Below are 25059 nucleotides of genomic sequence, written 5' to 3'. Positions count from 1 at the left end.
CTATAGTTTTATTTTTCAATTGTGTTCTCAGCTCATAATTTTGACTTTGATTTTGACTTTAAATTATGTTTCTCGTAGACTGATAGTCTCTTACCTGATATTGGCAGAACCTCACACCTAGAATTGTCACCAAATTCAACTGAACCTTATCCTTCCCTTTCCAGCTGCTTACTAAGATAGTTAATTTCAATGAAGGTGTGAAACATTGCTTTTAGCTGTATGCTAAAAAATCACTTGGTTATAACTTGAAAGGTTTACATTTATCACTTAGCTCAACTGAAACTCTCATCCATGCTTTTCCAGATGCTTACTAAGATAGTTACTTTCAATGAAAGTGTGAGCCAATTGTTTTTAGCTTCATACAAAAATCCTGTGTTTGCTTTTTTGGGAGAAGGAATCTGCATTTTATAATCCTGTTCTTTGCAGCTGCTATTAACCCTTCGTGGGATCTTTCCCTGTATCCTCTCATGTTTCCCTCAGACCAGATATTGCCAGACTTCCATGTTTCAAATGACACATCTTTCCATATTTTCAATTACAAGGCTGAGGGTTGTCTGAATGTTGGCACAATCACAGAGCCTTGCTTTCTGCCCATCCCACTATGAAGGGGCTCAGTCCCTAATCCATTGCAAAACATGTTTGCTGTCATACTGTCATTCAGGAGACTCAAGATAGTCAGAAACTTTGCTGGAAATTCACGTCTCTGGAGGAGTCTATGATTCTATTTAACTCTCCAAATCACTTCACAGGTAATGGAGTCAAAGGCCAATTAATAAAGGCCTTGTAGACACTCTGGCATTTCAGACAATTTTCTTGGCTTTGTCGAAGAACGATGATACCCATGGATGGCTGGAAACCACACTTGGTCTCTGGAAGAAAATCTTTGCTAATGGTAGGAGGTGGGTCAGGAGAATTCACATTAGAATCTTCCACAATGGACAGAGGGATAAACCTCAAAGGTTTTCACAAATGTTTTAATCATTCTGCTTGAAGAATAAAATAATTATGGCATTGCAGAAGTCGTGATGTAGTGTATCTTCTTCCCAAACTTTTGCGAATAATTTCGAGAGTTTAAACTAGACCACCAGCCTCATAGCTCTCTCCAAGAATGTTGCCAGGACCACATGCCTTGTTGTTCATCTGTTGGATAGCCTTCTGTATCTCATTAAGTGTTAGCAGCAAACCCAAACTTGATCTCCTGCGCTGTTGAGTGTGTTGGTGATATTGTCCACTACTTTTGACTCCCAATTGATGTGTTTCTGGTAGTGCTCCTTGAAACTATCTTGGATGGCTGCATCATCTTTGAGAAAGGAGTCCACTGTAACCTCTCCAGTCCAGAAACACCAGCTTCCCAAATTTAAAAGCACCATAACTCTCAGATGCATCACTGGAGACACTGCAACTGTGACCTTATATTTTCCTGCTCTGGGTTCCGATGTTAAGGGGCATTTACCTGTCTACTCTCCCAGATTCCGCTAGGAAGGTAAGGTTAAAACCTTGGTGTTTGGTGGGTTTTATTTTTATTTATATGGTTCAATTGGGAAGATTATGAATTGTGAAGTCCCCCTGGAAAGGAAAGAGTAGTGATCTTCTTCATGGAATGAGCAGCTACCTGTCTAACATGGCAAAGGTAATTTCCTTTCCTGGGCAGAATTTAGTTGTCAAGAAATCAAAACAGTGGCGATCTTAAGTGGTAGAGGCAAAACTATTTTCTGTGATAAGCAGGAAGCCGTTCTTCAGAGTAGTTGGGGATATTCCCCAACACCATCCGACAGAGATACAACTTTCTGAGGCCATGATGGTCATAAGTGTTTAATGACTGCTTAGTGTGTGGACCCTGGTAGGTGAGTATTTGCGGGAAGGATACCTTCTGTGATTGAGCTCCAATCTATCTTCATATTCTTAGCCTCCCCTATTATAGCATAAAGTGCGACTTTGCCAATTGGCATTTTACTACAGTGCAATGCTTTGAAAACATGGAAGATACAGTATTTGGATAAATAAAACAACTTTGTATTTTGTGGGTTGGGCGTTCAAACATTATTCTATAATCTAGAAATTGGAGGTCACAATGGCATTGCCATCTTCAACTTGGAGGGAGTGGGACTCTACGCTGGCCTGCGTGGTGTTTGATTTCACTGGCTTTTACCCGTCGCATACGTCGCAATGATGCAGATCATTTTCTGCACTTTGGATTTGAGTAGCAAGCATTCTTTTCATTTCCGCGGTGAAGTAGAGATTTTGACATGTATTGAAGACTTGCCATTTCTGACCGAGAATTCTTCTCATCACACCATTCTTGATTGCATGAGAGGTTACAATCTGAGGATCTGGGTGTATGTCTCTTGGATTGCAGATCTGATCTTGCCCCAAAGCCCTTGCACACTGGCATCATTTGAGTTTGTGAGAGCGAGATGAGCAGAAAGATGCAGATGGAACTGTTGCTTTTATATCCCAGAGAAAGATGTTAAATCTTCTACTGAATTTCTTGGAGGAGCTTCAGTTTTTGGGTGTCATGTTTGTGCTCAAGGTAAAGGATACAAGTATTTGGTCTGTCCAGCAAACATTTGCATTATCCTTCCTACACTGGCCATGGACAATGACATAGTCTAGGAGCTTTTGGATTGGGGATGTTTCCACATTGTGTTTTATTTACCTTTCTGATGAGTGTGTTTGTGATGGTGAGCTATGGTCAGTGCATTTGGTGAGAAGATCTTTGCATTTGATGTCCACACCCTTCTTTTCCAGATAGTGTCCATCCAGACAGTACTGTTACTCCAACTCTGGCATTAAAATCTCAGTTGAATCAATTTGTCTTGCGTGAACAGATCTGCATAAGAGTTATTTTGTTTAGTCAGTGGAATTGAAAGTGACACTTATGATTGTGGTCTGTTGATAGCCATTAAGTCAAAGCAATAGAGTCATGAACTGTTCATCACTTCCAGTTGGATGTTCTGTGAATATATCTGTGATTCTATTTTTGATGGTGAACCCAACTCAGTGGGTAAGATGATCCTTCTCTGGTTTTTTCTTCCAGAAAAAAAAGTGTACCCATCTCTTTCCTCTCTAAACTGGTCTTGTGCTGGGTGTCAGGATTCACTGAGAGCAGAAACAGTAGATATATTTTGCAAGTTCCTGAGAATCTATAGTGGCTTTCCTTTCAGGGCATTTGCTATTTTGTTCGTCTGTAAAGCAACATTCCGGGTACTGAAATTCTTGCATTTTTTACTCGTGCGCTCTCAACTGCAAGGGTAGTGGTTCCACGGAGTACAATTTTCTAATCAGGACAATTTGGGAAAGCCAATGTTTGAGGTACATTTTGAAACCACTGCTGATATACAGGTTTGCAATTAAAGTTCTACAGTTCACAGCCATGTTTCCGATGCCACTTGCCTGTCGTCAAAGCGGTTTCTGGTGTTCCTGGCAGAGGACTGTACATGACATATTTCAACGAGGTAGTCAGTGTGCAGGTGACAACTGCACAATCTTGATGGGTTAGCAACCTTTACCAAATGGCATGGCAAACCATGATGTCTGGAGAGTGTCAAATCACACTGTAGTCTTCATCCACCTCCACACCCATTGATGTGCACACAAGACTCATTCATCTGCCTGTTCCGGTGTTAAAGGACTTGAAAATGTGTTTTAATTTAGGCCCACCACTCTAGATCTGCCCAGATCAATGTAGCAGGCTCAACTCATGTATGTTTTAGTTGGGATAGTCTTGGTGGAAAGACAAGCTGTGAGCACCACAAGCAGCCTGCCTCCCTGGGATACAAGGTCAAGTGCCAGACTATTTGTTGGAATCTAGTACGATTTCATGTTTTTTGGTTACTTTGCTACATATTTATCAATTGCACAACATGAAATAAATACTTGTGAAGTTAAGCCAATAAATTGTTTCTAGTTCTCTTCTACAATTGTCAACCAAAATATCTTTTGAATGGTGGAAAAGGGATACATTTATGAGGACATCAATAATTTCCCTTTATGGAATTTGCATCATAATTTATTGCAGTGCAACTTAACCTATTGCACTGAATCAAAGATGCAATAGCAGAATGACTTTTAAGCACACTTACTCTTTGGAAAATAACTTCAGAAGAATGAAGCTGCTCAGTGGTAGAAATGACCGCAAGATTGTCCATGCAAACACATTCTGGAAAGGGAGCTCACCAGATTTAATGGGGTCAGCTAATTTTAATAATTTACATATGCTCCCTGTGCAGTTTTGTGTTTATTGAACATGATGGCTTGCTGCTTAAAATTATAGACAAATGGCCTAAGGAAAGGTCACAAAAACCTTTGGAACTTCTTTTACTCATAATATTTTTAACATTTTCACATGCTGTGGAGAAGTGGGATAGGAAGAAGGTGGATATGTGTCAGATGTGGCTCATTTGCTGGCACTCTCATCGAGAGTCATAAGGTTCTGGGTTCAAGTCCCACTCTAGGGCCTGGGCACAAAAATCATGGCTGATACTCCAGTGCCGTACTGAGGTAGTGCTGCACTGTCAGATGTGCAGCAGACTGAGATCCTTTCTGCTTCCTCATCCGGATGTAAAAGATTATATGACACTATTTTGAAGAAGAGCAGGGATGTTATTCTTGGTGCCCTGGCCAATATTTATCCCTCAATCAACATGACAAAAAACATTATCTGGTTATTATCACATTGTTGCTTGTGGGGTTTGCTGTGTGCAAGTTGGATGCCATGTTTCCGACATTACAGCAGTGACTGCACTTCAAAAAGTAGTTCACTGGCTGTAAAGCACTTTGGGACATCTATTGGTCGTGATTCTCAATGATGGGGGGCAGCACATTAGTGCCAAAGATGAGCCTGAATTTGCAACAATCTTCAGCCAGATGATTGATTACTGATCTCTGCTCCTTCTGAGGTTCCCAGGTTCACAAATGCCAGCTTTCAGCTAATTTAGTTTCCTCCGCATGATATCAAGAAATGACTGAAGGCACTGGATATTGCAGACTACGGGCTCTGACAATATTCCAGCAATAGTACTAATGAAGATTTGTACTCTGGAAATAGCTGTGCCCCTAATCAAGCAGTTCCAGTACAGCCACAACACTGACATCTACTTGGCAATGTGGAAAATTTACTTTTAGGACTTGTCCTCAAAAAAAAGAAAAATCCAACCTGACCAATTACTGCACTTACTGTCTACTCGTGATCATCAGCAAAGTAAAGGAAGCGGTTATTGGCAAAGCTGTTAACAATATTTACTCAGCTATAACCTGCTCACTGATGCTCAGTTTGGGTTCTGGCAGGGCCACTCAGCTTCTGACCTCATCAGAGCCTTGCTCCAAACATGGACAAGTGAGTTGAGGTCCTCAAGTGGTGAGGTGAGAGTGATCACCCTTGGCATCAAGGCAGCATTAGACCAAGTATAGCATCAAGGAGCCCTTGCAAAACTGGAGTCAATGGGAAAGAGGGGGAAAACTCTCCACTGGTTGGAGTCATACCTAGCACAAAGGAAGATGATTGTGGCTGTTGGAGGTCAATCGTCTCAGTCTCAGGACGTCTTCAGGGTAGTGTCCTAAACCCAATCATCTTCACTTGCTTGACCAAAGACCTTCCTTCTATACAAGGTCAGGAGTGGGGATGTTCACTGATGATTGCACAATGTTCAGAACCATTCACGACTCCTCAGATACTGAAGCAGTCACTGCCCAAATGCTGCAAGACCTGGAAAATACCCAGGCTTGAACTGACAAGTGGCAAGTTACATTTTCTCCACACAAGTGCTAGACAATGACCATATCCAACAAGAGGTGATCTAACCATCTCCCCATGACATTCAGTGGCATTATCACCCCTTGCAACCAACATCTTGCCGGGGGCTGGAAGGAAAGGGTCACCATCAACTGGAAACTGAACTGGACCATCCATATAAATACTGTGGCTGCGAGAGGTCAGAAGTCGGAAATCTCTGGTGAATATCTCACATCCTCACTCACCAAAGCCTGTCCACCATCTACAAGGCAGTAGTCAGGACTGTGATGGAATACTCTCCACTTGTCCAGATGAGTATAGTTCCAAAAACATTTCAAGAAGCTGAACACAACTGAAGGCAAAGCAGTCCACTTGATTGGCACCCTATCCACCACCTTCAACATTCACTCCCAGGGTGTGCGATCTATAAAATGCACTGCAGACCTGAGGCTCATTCGGCAGCAACTTCAAAACCTGTGACTCTACCATCTAGAAGGGCAAAGGCAGCAAACGCATGGGAAGATGACCACCTGCAAGCTCCTCTCCAAGCCATGTGCCATCCTGAATTAGAACCATATTGCTGTTCCTTCACTGTTGTTAGGGCAAAATTGTGGAACAACCTTCCTAACAGCACTGTGGGTGCACCTGCACCACATGAACTGGAGCGGTTCAAAAAGGCACCTCAACACCACATTCTTGATGATTAGGGATGGCCAATCAATGCTGGCCTAACCAGCAATACCAACATCCTGCAAAATAATTTTTTTAAAGTTGGCACTGTGCTAAAAGTGTAACAATTGAGGATGTGCTGAAGGTTTTGCGGATGGATTGTTGTAAACAGTGCTGCTCTGGTAAAAAAAAGATTAATTCTGGTACTATTTCAACTATATTTTCAAATTTGAATTCAACTGCCTGAAGGCATAAGGTACATGTTTTTCTTATGATTAATCTGTTTTAAGATTAATTATTTAAAAAAATAAAATAAAGTGCTCAATATTTGCCAACTTCAAAAGAACGGACTGCACGAAGGTAGGCAGAAAATAACTAAGTTTACCATAACATTTGAGTCAGATTTTTAATGAATCAAGACGCCATTACAAAAATGAATACAAAATATTAGATAAAATGACCACATTACAATACAAAAAAAATCTAGCTGCAATGGAATTATTTCATGGCAGTTATTGAAGACAGCTTTATCTGCAATTATTCACTATACAATGGAACTGATTTTGAAAAGGGAAGTAAAGAACCAAACAGTGCCTTAATGCAGACAGAAGCAATATTGTTAAATTTGCATTTCTAATACAACTGAGCAGTTCATCATGAATACCTATCGCTGTGTATCCGGTTTCATAATAAATTAGAAAAATAGGCTCTTGTTTGAATAGATATTTTTTCTTAAATTAAAAGGGTGGGGAATAAATTAAAACCATAAAGCTCAAATATTTATCCAATGTACAGCAGACCAGACTAGTAGCCATTTAACATGATCTTAAAACCAGGCAGCATCATGTAAAATCAGAAATATGTGCAATCAGCCAAATCAATTAAAAAAAAATTATATTCAAGGAATGCTGTTGTCACATCTTGATTAGGAATAATGGAAAATTATGCTCAGTTATAGTTGTCATCTGCTAATTTAGATCAGTTTGTTTTTCTGGCTCCTGTGTTGAAACTCCCGATACAGGTTCGTAGTTCCAGTTCAAACTTCTACCTATATGTTGGCTGATGATTTAACTACTTATGCATATTTTGTGAACCAATTTTCTAAATAAAGCACGTAACAGCATTCCATGTTAGGGAGGCAGATTCATTCCCGACCTGCAGAGTTAGCTAATTGACTAGAGGAAAATATAGATAGGAATCTGTAAACTAAAATCTGAAAAGGTAGGTAAAAATTGATAAAAGCTTGGTTATAGATTCTTAATCAAGAGCAGTAAATCTTTACATCTGTTGATATAAAATCCTTTGAAGTATATAATCTTTCATCACATTCAATTTCCTTCCCAAATTAGTCGTCCAACTAACTTAATTAATGGTACTGTTTTTGCTCAACCACATTGCTATTGTTAGTGAAATGATCATGTCATAACCACTAAATTTTAAATGTTGAAAGTAATTGCCTACTTCTGATGCCTTGAAAAATGATAATCAATTACTTCAATGTTCATTCTGAACCCAAACGCTGTTTTAGGTTCAGCCATTATTCAAAATGTTGAAGCCCTTTAAAGGCAAAAATCTCCCAAAAATTCCCAACTAAATTTGACAAAAAATATTTTTCTGAAGTCATCAGTAGTATACTAAAGGTCCCTTCATCATTGAGATTTAATTAATCGATTCCAGTTAAATTTATACTAATGTGTTAAAAGATTAAATACACAATGAAAAAAGACACAACTGAAAAGACCTGCAAATGTGTACCTATGTCATTCATGAATGAATGAATGAATGAAGTACTTAGAAAACCTAACACCAAACAGGGCAGAATATTTAGTAACAGAAATAAACAAAAACACTAAATAAAATCAAATAACTAAATTTGTCAAAGTGTAAAATTTAATATCCTGACAATTTAGTCCTTACAGTTGCCCAAAAGTTAACCTTTGCATTTCTAATTGAGTTTATTACGAGCCAGAAATGATACTGTACATTTTAAGTTCATATGGTTATACCAGTACACAGCAATATACAAATCAATGCTTAACAATAATGCCTTACTGTTGCAATGTGTCAGTAGACAATTACAATGAAGTGTGCATTCACACCAGTTTATCATTGGAAATACTTCACACACAATGTAATTTCACATTCCTGCTTCTAACCTCAAAGGCTAGAACCATTTAAAATTTTTCATTACCACTCTTCAAAAGGATCATGCCATTTAGTGTATTAAAAAGTTCACAGTAAATGTTGCAGTTAGGTCTGGGTTAAACTGCTGCATCAGTAATAAAAAGACATATCATCCTGTGATGTAACAATTCTGAATCCCATGGAGTCAGATTTTTTTTAAAAATGGATAGACCTTGATGACTCTAGCTTGTTGATATAAATGTGTAAAATGTTCACCTAACATTTTTTCTTATTTTGCCTCTTTCATACTCACTATTGCTCCTACCAAATTTTCATTCTTAGCCATTTTAAACAAAGTGCTAACTGACCAAGTGAAATATCTAATAGTCACAATAGCTAATATACAAATTAATTTAGATCAGGCAACACAGCCATACCTTGATGAACAATTGTCTATTCATAAGTTCTCTGCTAGCAAACTGACATTGATGTTCATCTAGAGGCGCCAAAGAGCAAATCAATGGCAAATACAATTTGTTTTTCATATTCATAGACAGTACACATATGGGTGCAGTATTTGAAACTTTACCACCTATTTTTACTGTGGTAATACTTTTTCTTATAAACTAGTTAAACTTGCTGTATTCTAGCGTTATACACTAGATATTTTAAACAAGTTGTGTTATTTCTGTAAATTATTAATTAGTGCTCCATTCTGTACCTTGTCAGAATTATTCTGTTGGGTTTATTTTAAAATCACCGATAATACAATAACATTTCTTGGGAACCGTGATTATTTTTCACCATTTTAATAAAACTGCTTCTGTAAAAGATCAGTTTAACATAAAAAGTGAAGATCTCATTTAAATTGTTTTGAAATTCTTTAGATCTGTGGTTTTGGGAAATCATTGAAGGTCGGCAGGTAACAAATCAACCCATTCTGAGGACAAGGGTTTTTAGATCACACTAACACTCAATGGAGCAGACTGCCGAGGTGATAAGAGCATCAGGGAGATCCTGATCGTCAGAATGCAACAGGAAAACAGAATTGGTACCTGAACAAAGTGGAAGCACAGGGTCAAATTAAACAGCGAGAGCTTTACCCAATAATGGGCTAATTTATAAAGGTCTATCTGTCAAGCTGTTTTGAACAGCCACTTTGTACAATCATCTTGTGTTACATTAAATAAGGAACCGGATTATAACTTTAAACTATTACTTAAATGGAGATGTAGAACTTTACTTATGCATTAATTTGGTAAATGGAGGGACTGGATCTCTTTACAAAGCCAACAGTAACAATTTTAGTTTGCTGGATATGTTAATCTCTTACACCTTGCCCTGACATTCCCTTCCTGTAATAATCTCTCCAATGCAGTATAATGTTTTATCAAGAACTGCTTAATTTCCATTAAGAGTAAAAGAGCATTCAAGAGGTTTTCAATAAGCAGCATACAAATCTGTCTAATTTGATCAGTCCTTTCTAAATAGCTCTGTGACAACACTTTCACAAATAGAGAACTGTAAATGTTTGCTACATCAGTTTTCATATAAAGCAATGCCATCACTCAATGAGAAGTAATGCTGCTATAAATTAGTTGAAATCTCACCTACAGTTCATCAAGGCTAGAGGTTTCCAATTACAGATCAAGATTGTGATGCTTTTTGGAAAAGCTTCAAGCCATGCACCCAGAAGTACATCACAGGAAGTTGTCTTCATTACCAAGTTTTGAATTTGTGTTGGACTGATGCAAAAATATACGGACCAAATTCAGTGCAACTGTTCTTAATTATAGAGGCTTATGACCAGCTCAATTACCTACTGGTAAATTTGGGAAACTGGAAAGCAAGTATTGCAATCCTCCACAAGATCAAACAGTGATTTATTTTGCACTATCCTGCACCATCTCCCGTCCATTAAATATTGGCTTTTACACAAATTCTGGTCTTTTTTTAAACCTTCTATTCAAATTGCTGAAAAAGTTCACTCTGACAAAAGTGACAGTCCGACAAACAGGTTTTTAACATTTGTTTATGCAAACTATATTTATCAGAGTCTATTAGATTTTTCTGAAGACAGCATTCTATAAATCACCAATTTCAACTACCATAATAGCAATAGATTTGTTTATTATTACTGTGGAAATGTTCAGCATTTATTTCAGGAGAACTGCCCCAGAGCAACAAACCCTTCAGGACACCATGATGGAAGTTTCCTTCAGCTTTTCAGTTGCCATCAATTAAATTTCAGTTTAGGGTTTTTTGAAACAGGATTGGTTATTCCAACCTGCCAAGAACTAATAGCAATTAGTAGAAGATGATATCACCTCACATTAGGTATAGTTGTTTTTGAATATTTGCACTGGTAAAGGTCCGACATTTGTAACCATCTATCAGAAGTTAATTCAAAAAATTGTTGTTAGGATAAATGTGAACACACTCAACTGTGGTACTGCATTAAGGTGCACTGAATACAGGGACGTCCGCAGGTTACCTGTGCTGCAGTCTTATTGTACAAGAAATACACCATGCACATGTGGGGATAGTTCAACGCAGTTGAAAATCTTAGTTACACCCACTGAGTTGTTACACATCAGAGATAATGAGTTAATAAATCATGAAATTTACTTATTGATAACAGTATCCCTTTTTTCTTGGTCATATACAGAATTCATCTACAGAAAACATGTAAAAGACCACCGAAAAGTATATCTACATATTATTTTATGCTCTTTTGCTTTAGTTTCCATAATTCTTGATACAATGAAGTGCAAATATGGACAGATGTAACCATCAGGTTTATTCTTCAGGAATATAAATATTGGTGATGTGGTCATGTGGAATTACTGAAGTACAGATTTAACTGGACTCTTTATTCTGTCAGTCACCCACTGAATCATATGCTTGAACGTTAACAGTTTAGCTTTTTTGTTAAAGGAGGCTCACTGCCATGCAAGACCAGACCAGAGAATGAGAAGGCAAGAAAGAAGGAAGGATGGAATACCCAGAATCAAAATAACTAATATGTTGGGAAAGGCAAAATATATTGCCTACTTTCCAGGATTTTATATTTAACACAAGTTTACAGTAGGCACCTGTAACCATCTTTTATATTGATCTGAATGGAAATTTTGGGATTCTTCACATCAAATCGAATTACTTTGTTGGGAATAAGATGGATATAAAGTTTTAAAATTTTTTGAAAGATATTATGTAGATATTTTTTATATAAGAAAGGAATACTGCCTATTGAAAAACCTTGTTTTTATAAAACGTTCCAATAAATAACACATCTAAAGAATACAAGCCTGCGGACGTCCAAAATTGGATAATATGTACACTTTTAAAACTATGAACAACTAGGCAGTGAAAAACAGTTATGTTCTCACACACAAAGACACACCCAAAACATACAAAAATACTATATCTTAAACTACCAAGTAAGACAATTTATTTTTTTTATCTCATGCCATGACTTAAGAGCAATACACTGAAACGAACAAGGATTTGACAAAAAAAAAACCTTTTATCCCAGAAATATACCAAAATATACATCTAAGCTTTGGAATTACTGAGGTTAGACTAATGCCTGCTGGGTAATTGCATTTAATACACAATTAAGGTTGCAAAGAAGAAACAAATCTTTGGTATCTGCATTAGGCGAATGTTAACATTTGTATTTCGCTTTGGGATAGAGCTTGTATGATCCTACAACCCCCATTTAGTACTCAAAAAACAATCACTGAACACAAAAAGAAATCCACCCTTCTCCACACAAAAAAGTACCGAGTCTCTATCTAACACAAGGTTGAGGAATACAATGCATAGTTGCACAGTGGTATTATGAAAAGGAGATGAACCCTTGCAAGCAAGCTACATCTTTCTTAGTCTTCATTTTCCTTTCACAAAATGTAATGGCAGCGTCCAGCGAGTTACAGTCAGTTCTGAATAGCACCCCAGTGTGTATTAATTCAGATCACCCAGCCCAAAGGGATAACTGCCCCTCAGAAGAGCCAATCCTACCACAGGAGTCTCCAGTCCTTTAACCAATCAAATAGCACATGGGCTCCACTTTCAGCAGTCCCTCTGGTGGACAGAATGAAGCATATTTCTTTTGCTTTATGCAATTCTTTTGTCACTGTAAGCAATTCACACTTTTGAAATGAGATTAGTGTAGGACTGAAGACATTTAAAAAATTTAATTCATACAATCATTAATAAGTCTTTGGTTTTATCAGCACAATGTAAGGTTGCTGGCGTGTAATAAAAGCACTAAGCATGGCAGGAAAGACAATCACTCATATTTACATTCAGAGAGCGAGTGTTATTCTCAGGGTATTTTTAATGATGGACGCAACACCCTAACCTGATCTGATAAAGATTGTCAAAACTGAACAGCCATTTATTATTCAACCAATATTTGGTTCTGAGCACTATTGCCAGCCTCATAATCATTTATCAAGGTTCAAAGGCCTGGCCCTATGACCAGAGTTGAAAATTTCAGTCACTGAAATCAAACTGGGTGCACACACCCAGTAGGAGTAAGGTGGTAGCCTTTCATCATAACTAACCAGTTGTCCATGTAAGGAGTTGCCAGGTCAAGAATTTGTCCAGGTAATGTCATGGAAACAATCCACAGATGTACAGCAGGGGAAGCAATAATCAGTTGCCTCATATGCCATGAGGCATGGTTACGAAGAACAAGGTGGTGGTTCAATGGTTTGGCTAAAAGTTCAATGAAAAGATAGAACCATAGAGAAGATTCAGCACAGAAGGGGGCCATTTGGCCCATCTTGTCCATGCCTGTGAAGGGACACAATGAAAAAGTTAAAGGATTGCAATATGCCCACTGCTTCCTTAAACTTTAGTTGTCAATTCTGACCGTCATTATTCTCCTGCCATGCTAGCGCTGATACATGCCAGATTTGTTTTTAAAGTATACAGTTAGTGGCAGGTTCAGCCACTCTGAGGGGGGAGATTAAAGCGAGTTACTCAGTCATGAGTTAGAAATGAGGTATACAACAGCTCCTGTACACAGAACAGATGGTGACAGCACCATTTAAGCAACTGAGGAAGAAAATGAAATAATCATACCATGCGAGTAGACAAGTGTATGAAGTATTTTCATTTAAATTTGTAAGATGCTCAAGCAAATAATTTACCAGACACTATAGTTTTCATCCTCCTTGTAGCTCAGTAACAAAAACAATTGTGTAAAATCTTGCTGCACTGATGATTCCATAGAATAAGATGTAATTTCAAAACCCACCATTGCATTGGACATGACAATCCCTAGGGTTATTGGTGCAGTCACAGATATTTGTAAATCTCTAAACTTCTATTTGGGAGCTGCAAGTCAAGACATTAATAGCTGTTAATCGGGCATTATAATATTTTTTAAAGGTATTTCAATGTATTGATACAACATATGGTGGAATACAATAGGTTAGGTTATTTTTACTGAGAGTACCAGATTTATTTCCCCAGGAAAATCATTTTTACTAAAGCTAAATTGCTATTCTGTCACAATTAGAATGTTTATAATTAACAATAAAACAAAATCCGCTAATTAACCAGTAATTTCCAATGCAGATTAAAATTGTTACACTATCTCAAACGCACCGTACAAAAGTAACTTATAGAAAAGTAACCAACTGTATGATTGTCCTAGGGTAGATGTGTTTTTACACTTATATGGGGGCTTTTATATACAATATTTTAATATGGTTGCTTTAAAGATCATACAAAGTTAAATATATTAACCTGTCTGACATTCATACCAACCATGGGAATAAATCTGACAGAATTTCATTTTCTTCCTCAGAGATCCTTCATTTATTAATTTACTATACAAACTGACCCATACTTTTGTTCCAAGTGCTCTTCTTGTATAACTGGAATGGATACATCAAGATTTTCTTTTTTTTTACATCATTCTCCAAGAGTATGTACCTCTTTAAAAAACCAGCCACTAAAATGAGAATCAATTCTACCTGCATAACCCATTAGGACAAGTTTGTTGTAAATTTTTCATTTTTTGTATTCATAAAACTCAAGGCAACCAATCTCTGTACTTACAGAATCCTTAATTTAGTTTGTTGCTACTTTAAATGACTCCAAGTGAATATTTAATCAATTATTAATTGAACCAACAAATTGGTTTTCCTGGTTTTCCTTATCACTTCAAAGCAAGGACATTAATACTAGTCATGAAGCTGTGAGTATCTACCAATTTAAAATTAAAAGCTAACAATCTTATTTTGCTTTCTTTGAGACTGCCGAGGTGAAAATAAGAGGGGGTGAAGAGTAACAGCAGATTTGAATTAAACATAGAATAAGGTGTATAATTCTTGCCTATATATAAATCACTTATTTGTGTGAATATTATATCTATCAAATGTTGAAAAGTTTGATTAATTATAAATTGTTACCATAAGTAATTGAGGAGTTAAATATAAGCAAATAATGATATGCTGATCAAATCTTGTTGCCCAGGAAATGCACAGAAAAAGAATAACTAGTTGGCTCATGGTAAACGGAAATAATTTTATCAGAGAATATTTGCAGCAGATCATAACTCAAAAATTTCACTTTCCTTCTTCACAAATAAAGATAGGGACATATCAAAGAAAGCATAATAAAGTCAAAATGGGTCAGATATCACTTGCTTCTTTAAATCTGAGTTAGCTGCAACGCTTTCATTGGGCGCTTCATATAAATACAGCATCAAGAGCTGGGCAACATTTTTAATACTGCACTAGGAATGACCTAAAGTTTTGGAATATTTCAAATTTTCTTTTGATAGAGGGGGAGCTAGACAAAAAGTAAATGCAGTACAGGTTGTTTGGGAGCTATATCAAGTGGAATAAAAACAGAAAATGCTGGAAATACTCAGCAGGAAATACTCCAAACCTTTTGTTCATCCCCACACTACAGGATACAATGACTTAATTATTTATAAGTATTATTTTAACATGGCCAAGCTACAATTGTGGCAAAAATAACTCAATATTTTAGGAAACAAAACCTTGTCTGGCGGGGTAAGTTAACAAATATCTTGACGCAACAATTTTTGTCTGGAGCATTGTAATGTCCAACCCTGGTACCACTTTAAAATTTCTAATACAAAAGCTCAGCGAATACCAACATTGATCAACAGTCATAGATAGACTAGCATCAACACCAGACTTCTGCTCTATGTAATGACATTAGAATGGCATTCGTTATACAGGGTTCGCAAGTGTAGTTCCTCAGTGACACCACTGTTGCTCTCTCTTAGAATTTTAAAATTCTAGCAATACTGCAAAGTTTTACAATAACTTTCAATATTATTGATATTCAACCTACACTTGTGCCACAACTGGCACACAAACGTGGTAGCCATCTGTTTTTGGAGGGTAGCAATGTAACTCAATTAATGATAATATTTAAGGGTGTGCAATAAAAAGTATTTAACAATAAACTTCAATGCTTAAAAATATAAACATAGAATTTAAATTTTTTATGAAAAGCAAACCGGATTCAAAAGGTCAACTATTTCAAACTGCAGACAGTTTTCACAGCTGGATGTGTTATATTTCATGAAACTTAAAAAGCTGACAGACAGGAAAATACAAACTAACAATAGCCAATTTGACAAGTATATCTTCGTGTAGTTAAAACACATAATGACAGTAATTACAGCCCAAAATACATGTAAAAAAGGTAAGATTGGCAAAGATGCCGCTTCAGCCACTTTAAAGTCAGCTATAGAGCCAACTCATCCTCATGACAGAAAGAACATTATTGCACACCCCTAATATTTGCTAGTACAGAACTTTATTTTAGAAAAGTCTAAATCATGTCATTGATGCTGCATAGCAATCTCAGAATCCAAATATCGGATTACAAATTGCTGCTGAATCTATTTGTATGACATAATCTAGTTTGATACCTTGAAATTACTACCAAATTGCTGCCAATTCTCATTCCACAAACTGCATACAAAAATGAGAGCTAGGATAGTCAAAGTGTTAAGCCTCTTGTTATTCTAAAGCACAAACCAAATGACCGGAGACAACCGCAGCCACACATCAACTCAATTGTTCTTTGATCGGTCAAGCAGGTGCAAGGAGCAGGATATATTTTTGGTCTAGACTGAATTGTTTAGCATTGCTATCAACAATAATAATAATACAAAGTTAAAAAACTTACTCAACTATTAGTGTGACAAACACTACATTCAATTTACAACACAGATAAAACATGTTCACTTTTTAAAAAAAAGGAAATACCTTTTCTATAGTGGAACCCTCTCCCATCCCCTGACATGGTTGAACTAACCTCTTTCTAACAAAAGGCCAGTGAAAGATGAATGGTATGGTACTGTTTAAAAACATAGAATTCAAATATTAACTAGTTTCAAAACAGTGAGATGATGCATGCTAAAACTTAGGCCACATTTTAATTGAGTTGCAAAAGAAGGCATTTGCTTTGGCAAATAGAATCACAAGTAATTGATTTCTTTCTTTAGTTATCAAGATCACCTTTTAAAGAGAGAAACTAAATCCATAAACATTTTTTTTTAAAGTACAGAGTATCACCCAAAAATCAACCACTACATTCTAAATCTACAATCATATCCACCAGGAATAGTTTTTGCGTTTGTAAAGCAAGCCTGTAATTGCTAAGCGATGCTGAGGTATTTTTTTCATGGAAAGATTACAATGATGGAAAATGTTGCTCATGTTCTACTTATAGGGTGCAAGATCTGTCACATTTCCCAATGAAAATGTTTGCACAAATTGCTTAAAGTCATCTTTTTTAATTTAAAGAATTTAAGGTCATAATATTGTGAATAATATTAATAAAGTGTTCCAATGGGATTTCCCCGCCCCCCAATTTAGTTAATCTAAAATGGGGGAAATATATTATTTGGTCTCCCTATCACTTGAGCAGGAATTACTCAATGCCATACAGCTTTCAGAAAGGATTGCAACATCACAGCTCCATAAACCTCTAAAGAAAGCACAATTGTAATTGGGTTAGGTAGAAAATCAGTTTTTTTCCTTTTAGCCCGACATGGAGTTCCCTGATATGGTATTCCTATCCTATTAATCATATCAATGACAATCGGTGACCCATTATTCCAGCAGCAGGGCTATCCACCATGAAAGAACATTACCACTAATAGGAAACACAGATTTAAGATAATTGCCTAAAGAATCAGAGGAAAGAGGAAGAGAGTTTTAATTTTACGCAGCATGATATGATCTGGAACCAATGCCTGAAAAGGTGCTGGAAAATTGAACAACAACTTTTCGAAGGGAATTTGATACACATGCAAAGATTTCCTGGGGAAATAACAGGAAAGTAGGACCAACTGGTTGGCATTTCAAGAATCACACAGGCAAGATGGCCCAAATAGCCTCTTTCAGTTCTGTAATTCCATGGTGTATTGTCGAAGGACAATTTGATCATTTTGTATTCAGAGGTCAACCTCATCAAATCAACAGAGATCCTGTGCAATGTTTTTAACAACCGACTTTTAGTAATAACTTATATCTGGACCTTAATCAAAGCTTTATTCCATAGCTCTTGGTTCAATAGTGCTGTCAATATTTGAAGAAATAGGGAACTGAATCCTCAACAAAGAGTTGCACCGCCAGTTTTTTTGAGGGATGTGGGGTGGAAGTGGGAAAAGCGAGGGGAGAAAGAGAGTTCTACACTATACAGAAAAAAATATAAATCTGTATCAATTAAGCGTGAATTTGATTATTAGGAGTCAATAAACCATGATCTAAACTGTGTTTGTAAATACATTATAAGTGCCTACAGGGTTACACATTCTCCACTTCACTGAAGTCAATTTCTAAAAACTGGATAAGGCATATCTCCTAAAGGACCATTATAACTGCTTTCACCTGGTTGATGATGCCTGTCATGACTGTTGTGGCAATTTTGGTACTCAAAAAAACTGTAGATACATATTTTAACTGAGACACTGGTCATATCCCCAAACAAGAGTCTTGAAAAGTTAGAGAGCAATACAATAAAAGTGTACTTGCTTTTTCAAACAATGCAAAAATGTTGATTTCATTCTAAAGTTATGTCAGAACGAGGGCACATTATTTATGGCAAAATATTAAACTAAAATAACTTTTTGGGGACTTTTAGGAAATAAACAGCTTTTAGCTAATTAAGCCGTTAAAATGCGAGAAGCTCTTGTACTAGAACTGGGCAAAAAAAATCTTCACCATGGAATTAAGACCTAATAAAATGCTTAGACTGAGAGGTTTACTTTGGTTATTTATGTTGCAATGTTACTTAATATACATCAAAATTATTTGGTTTAGTTGAAAGTACATTTATGCATCTTGAAATTTAGTTTTCATGTCAAGCCTTTGACTATCAAAGCCAAAAGCTTGTTACTTAAAGCTGGAAACTGCATATAAATGCGCTGAAAATATATCAAATGTATGCACTAATTGCATTCAATATTTTGTAATTAAAATTTTGACATTCAAGTATTTATACAACATATAAAGCATGACCAGGAATAAAAAGATATATTCCATCTGATCTATTTTCCCATGTGAACAAGCATATTTAGCCTGGCTTATTTTAGTGGATGACCTTTATGGGCATATTCAATAAAAATATACAAATTGTACCAGAGGATTAATTTTAGACTGAACTCAAGAAATGTATTGAAATTGCCAATAGTTTTCCCATTCACAACCCTCAACAGTTCAAGGGGGGCAATATTTAAGCACGTGTCAAAGGCAACAAGGTACATTTGAATTTGGTAATGCTATTGAAATGTCTCAATTAGAAAAGTTTGCTAGCATCTGGATTTTACATATTTAGGTTTGAAATTTCATCCTCTTGCATCCAACACTTTTAAAAGAAAAAGATGCAAAAACAATTGCTGCATAAAATTGTATAACTGAAAATACTAAGCTTAAGTCAGCATTTTAGAAATTTCTTTAAAACAGATGAATTTAGAAAAACAGATAAAGTATTTTTCATGAAGAGAAATTTGGTTAATTATCAGTAAGAGCACTTCCAGATTTTGAAAATGAATGTTATATGGTGTAAAATAATTATCCTATATTAATTAGCAACTTGCATTTTACCAGCTTTATTTAATGCGAAAAAAGTCAACTTAGATTCAAGTGGATTGATGGAATAAATCAGCACGTGTGTGTGACTTTATTTGAAGTAATAGAAAGATGGCAAAATAGGACAATGGTATAAATGGTAGTTTTACTCAGTTATGAACTGTAACTATAACCACTCTGAATCACTTTCTGCTTCCAATTAAAATTACTCATTTTAGTGTTAAACTATTTCTTATATTTATCTATGTATATTCAGTTCCAAAAACCTGCTAATACCATCCATTCTACACACAAACCTCAATGTCACATCAGCCATCAGCTTGCAATGTTGGTGCAAAAGGTACTGCCCAGCTCCAATTTGTACAAGAGCAAAAATAATCCTGAATAAAAATCATGTTTTGATTGCTTCAACCTCAAACTAGAACACCCCATTAAAGCAAAATTTTCTTTGCAACAGACTAGTTCAGTGATATACCGTCACCTCTGAAACAAAATATTAACCCATTAAAGAGGAGTACAAAATTAATAATTCTGCCCCAATTAATTTTCAGTTGCCTTATTTAGAGACACAATTAAAACTAGCCCAGTTAGGTTCAAAATATGAACTGTGGTCTGAGATCAGATACCAAGCATTATTTAAAAAAATTCTACGGGAACATTTCCTCAACATCTGCTTACTACCTCTGTCAATGACCAGCATTCAGTTTTGTTTTGCATTTAAAACTAATATAACTATCTTGGATACACCTGAATGCGTATTTTTCTTCTTGCTGCTTTTTGGAACATTTTGTTATTGAAGGAGCAAATTCCTTAAGTGGAGAATTAGGAGCAACTAAAGGTTCTCAGAAATTGTAAACGCCTTCAGCCATTCAAAAAGTTAACAATAAACTAGTTAACCAGTTTTATCCTTTAACTCAAATCTGCTTAACGTGAAACAGCATGCAATGAAGCTGTACTCAAAATACACTAGGCTGACATCAGTTGTACCAACATTGGTTGAATGTCACAACTCACCTGGCCAATTTACTTTCTCTGTAAAGATTATTCCCTCAATGTATAACTAGTTGGGCAACCTGTTTCCAAGACTTAAGCCATGCCATTCAACGAGTACGAAATACGAGAGGAAGCAAAGAAGAAGGTCATCTCTAAAAAAGCATCTTGCCTTCACTTGAACACTCAGCTAGCATCATGGGAAAATCTTTTTGCTGCATGGCACATTATATGTGAGGACCAATTTATTATTGGCACTGATGCAACTGTTGACAACTAGTCTATAAGGTAGCTTCCATTGCATAGTTTGTACTACTGATGCATCATTAAGTCTTTCCATGCACAAGTATTACGCACATTTTTGTATTTTGGGTGCCATTAAAATATAGTGCAATGAGAGTCAACCGCAATGAGGGCAGAGGTTTCATACATAGGACTGGGGTTGGGTGGGTGGTGGAATTGCAGAAAGACCTGGAAAAATTGTAAAAACTTGTCTCAGAGGACCAAAGGATTTCAGTTTACATTTGTGCATGGGGTCCAAACATTTCCCACTGGTCTAAAGTCCAGAACCTACTATTAGGACAATAACAGTATTCCTCTAAAGTTTGATTCTGACAATCCAGTGAAAGTAGTACAAGAGTACATAAACTAGAAGGATACAAGTACTGCAGCAGTACAATCTGTCACAGGATCTATTTTGTACATTTAACCAATCTTAGGGTTTGTAAATCATGAAATAATATTTTCAACTTCCATAATATCACTAACACCAGTCTGCATTTAGCCATCCAGTAACTTTGAATTGCCCAATGAAAACTGGTTGCACCAGACTCTTGACAAAATGGTTACTACTCTGCACAATGTAAAGTTCATGTTTGAAGGTTCCTTTACCTGAAAAACGACATTAAAAAGTAGAAAATAGTAACTGTTTACCTTTTATGAACAGGAGCAACTAAATTACTGATGCCTATTAACTGCACTCATGCAAACAATGTCATTGGTACAGCAGCTAGGTAAAACTGACTTTGGTTCAAGCTTTTAATAGCTGTCCATATTTGGTAGGCAGCCATATTCATTTTATTTGCAGTTTGGTAGAGTAACCCCATCAATACTGCAATTTTTACGTCTTGAAAAGGAGATAAATGTAGTTACTAACAGGGAAAAATGGTGGCTGTCATTATTTTTAAGATTAAGAAATTGGTTTAATTGCATCCAATCATTATTACCAGCACAAAGAACAACACAAACCCAAGTAAATTCTAATGATAAACTGAACTCAAGTACCTAGTTGGTTTAAGCAAATATACACATTGTCTCAGTGCAGCAAATATGGGTGAATAGTCAGTAACAGAGCACAGAGATGTCCTGATGAACACTTGCTTGATTCAAGCACATTATCTGTTAAAGAATCAGCAATGTGTTTATAAGAAAATACCATGTGCTTCCAGACTGAAGAAAATTATAACCCACATTCGCCTCCAGTGGGCAACTCAGCACAATGTATGTATGTAATAGGTAACTAAATGTGTTGTTTATTAACCAATTAGGCATGATGGTTAGTGTGGCTACAGTAATCATTCTAGTTTGTAATGCAATCCTAGTTTCACACTTACACAAGCACTGAAAGGAAATGACAGGCACCATTTTTACTCCATGTGAACTGCAATGCTCTACTCCAGTCCTTTAATTTTTGGTTTTAATACGCTTACAGCAATGGTTCAACCCATATTGTGCATACTGTAAGCCTCTTGACTAAAAACAACCCTATTTTCCATTAAAGATAAACAAACCCCAAACTCAGCCAACATTAGATATGTTATCAATCTACGGGGAACAAATATTATTAAGTTTCTATAAATAAATCAGTTTCAGGAAACTAGATAATGAATTTTCCCCATTGGTTAGCCTAGTTCATTTGTAGTTTGCTTATCTCTACCATATTCCATGATGGTTCCAACTGGCTTCAGTATCTGAGCAAAGACAAAAACTTCACAAGATACCTATGATCCACTGACTACAAAGTCTCCTCTATTTCCAGTTGTTTAGTCATGTGGATCAATATCTCTGACGGTATAACATTTGCTAACATCGGACAGACATACTAAGCCATTTTAAAAACCAAGAATGTTTTTAAAACCACCAGTTTGTGAACTTTTGTCTCAAAGCTTCTACCTTTGAATCTTTCCTACAAAAATAACCAACAGTAAACCACTTTATACAAACGGTGCATAAATCTACAGTGTACCCGACAAGGAACAACCTTTTTTTTTAAAGAAAGGATACCATTTCAAGAGACATTAACAAGAAGAAAAAAATAAAAACCCAATGTAATTTTTTTAACGGTATACACAGGGGAAAAAAAGATGCACAAGCATCCCAAGTACAGGCCTGCCTAAACTGTACCAGTTAAAGAAACCCATGCTATTTATACATGATATAAACACCTTTATGAAACAAATAGGCCTGTACAACAGACCTAATTAAAATAAACACACAATTAAAAAGAACTAATAAAATAGATACTAGAGGAGACAGAACCCTTGCCTATGCATTGTTAATGACTCCTATATTGTTACGACCGTCTGAAACGATAAATATTCACGTGTTTCTTTTTGGTAGAAGTCTTTTTTGTCATTTGTGACACAATCCTGAAAAACAAGCAAGTTAAAAAAATTAGGCAAACATCAGTTTTGCTTTTGCTGGAAGCAGCCAACTACACATCCCATTACTGGATTAAATGATCCACTCTAGGGAGTACGTCTCATTGGGCCTTGGTGGTGTTGGTGGCCCCACCTGCTGAGGTCACAGTGAACGAAGAGTTCTGGTTGGAATCAGCTGACATAGAGGCCATCTGGAGACTGGCTGCATGTCCAGTTGTCCCGGCGGCGGATATCAGGCTTACGGCTGGGTTGCTGGTGAGTAAGGAGAGGTTTTGTGGGTTCAAAAAAAGAGGGGCTGTAACGATGTTTGGAGTACCCCCTGGGTTCGCTGCATTGGCAAACAATAGATTTCCACTGGCATCAAGGGAGGTTATAGGAAGTGTTCCACTAGATGCAAGTGCTGAGAAGAGAAAGAAAATCAGGTTAGAACAAACTAGCCTCATGGAGTTATTCATATGATCTCTACATCAAAAGGGGAAATAGAGCAGAAAAATAGCACTTGTAATGCTTACATATTAAAAATAGTGATAAGAATTCCTGAGCAACGTAAAAATGCATTACTAGATAGCTGTATGTGAATGAGATATTACAAACAGAAACCGTCAAATTTTAAATTCTTTAAAAAAATATTTTTCTTGAATATTTTTAATTTATTATAATAAATTTATAACAAACCTAATATCATAAGCAACAGATGTAACACAAACATTATAGCAAAAGCCCAACCATATGACTCATTCAAAAGAAAAAAAATGGAATACAAAAACCCCCTATCCACATCTCCTAACAACTGATACTGACTAACTCTTTAAAAGGAGGAAATGAATGTCTGCCATTTCAGGTAGAACCCTTCAACCGATCTCCTGAGCGTGTACTTGATCTTCTCCAGAAGCAAAAATTCCATGAGGTTATCCAACCAAACCAAGGCTCTAGACAGCTTAGGAGACTTTCAACCCAGCAGAACTCACCTCCGGGCTAACAACAAGGCAAGGGCAAGGATGTCGGCGTTCACCTCCGTTTGCAGCCCCGGCGAGTCCGACACCCAGAAAATGGCCACTAAATGGCAAGGTTCCAGATCAATATTAAGAATCGCGGACATGTTGCTAAAGTTGGAGACCCAAAAGCTTACCAGCTTGGGACACGATCAGAACATATGGGTGTGGTTGGCAAGCCCCCAGGAACACCACTCACATTTGTCTTCTACCCCAGAAAACCTTTTATTAACCTTAACAAAAAACAGATTTAGGGAGAGAAGCAGGGACACTGAAAAAGAAACAAAAATCCTCGGGAGGATATTAATTTTGATGGACTGAATCCGCTAAGGACAGGTCAAAGTTATCTCACTTTTGGAAGTCTGGTTTCAGCTTGCTCACCAGACTGGCTTAGTTCAATTTATGGAGTAGGGCAATCAAGGACCACCCAGATACCCAAATAACAGAAGCTAGATTTGGCAAGACGAAAAGGTAACACCCCCAGATTAGCTGTTCCACCTTATCCCTTTCCACATACCCGAAGATCTCGGGGCAATAACCAAGGGCTCAATTGCTAACACAGACAGGAAGGGTGGCAGGGGACATCTCTGCCTTGTCCTCCTATTCAATCGGAAGTACCCCGAACTTAAGGTATTGGTACAGAAACTAGCCGTGGGGGCCCTATACAATAACCAAACCCAAGAGATAAACTTCTGCTTCACGTTCAATAACAATATGGGTTGATATGACCCACATTGCGTGGCGTCTTTGTCCTTCTTCAATATAAGAAATGGAAGTCTGTGAAAGTGTAG

The 25059-nt window shown here is 36.7% G+C and overlaps 1 protein-coding gene across 5 annotated transcripts in view; it reads right to left on the bottom strand.

Moving 5' to 3' along the window:
* Positions 1-6792: 6792 nt before the first annotated feature.
* Positions 6793-25059, bottom strand: part of LOC119968914 (POU domain, class 2, transcription factor 1-like) — a 249117-nt gene continuing 230850 nt past the window's right edge. For 4 of the 5 annotated variants that reach the window (XM_038801893.1, XM_038801895.1, XM_038801896.1 and 1 more), the window contains one exon: positions 6793-23676. In XM_038801893.1, coding sequence (XP_038657821.1) covers positions 23378-23676 — 299 coding nt within the window. In that variant the 3' untranslated portion in view covers positions 6793-23377. The remainder of the gene's footprint in view (positions 23677-25059) is intronic. The other variant, XM_038801894.1, reaches the window with a different exon arrangement.

The sequence above is a fragment of the Scyliorhinus canicula genome, chromosome 7 (genome assembly GCF_902713615.1).
Source record: "Scyliorhinus canicula chromosome 7, sScyCan1.1, whole genome shotgun sequence".
Lineage (NCBI taxonomy): Eukaryota > Metazoa > Chordata > Chondrichthyes > Carcharhiniformes > Scyliorhinidae > Scyliorhinus > Scyliorhinus canicula.
Note: the sequence above shows the minus strand (reverse complement) of the source record. Positions and strands in the feature narration are given on the sequence as shown.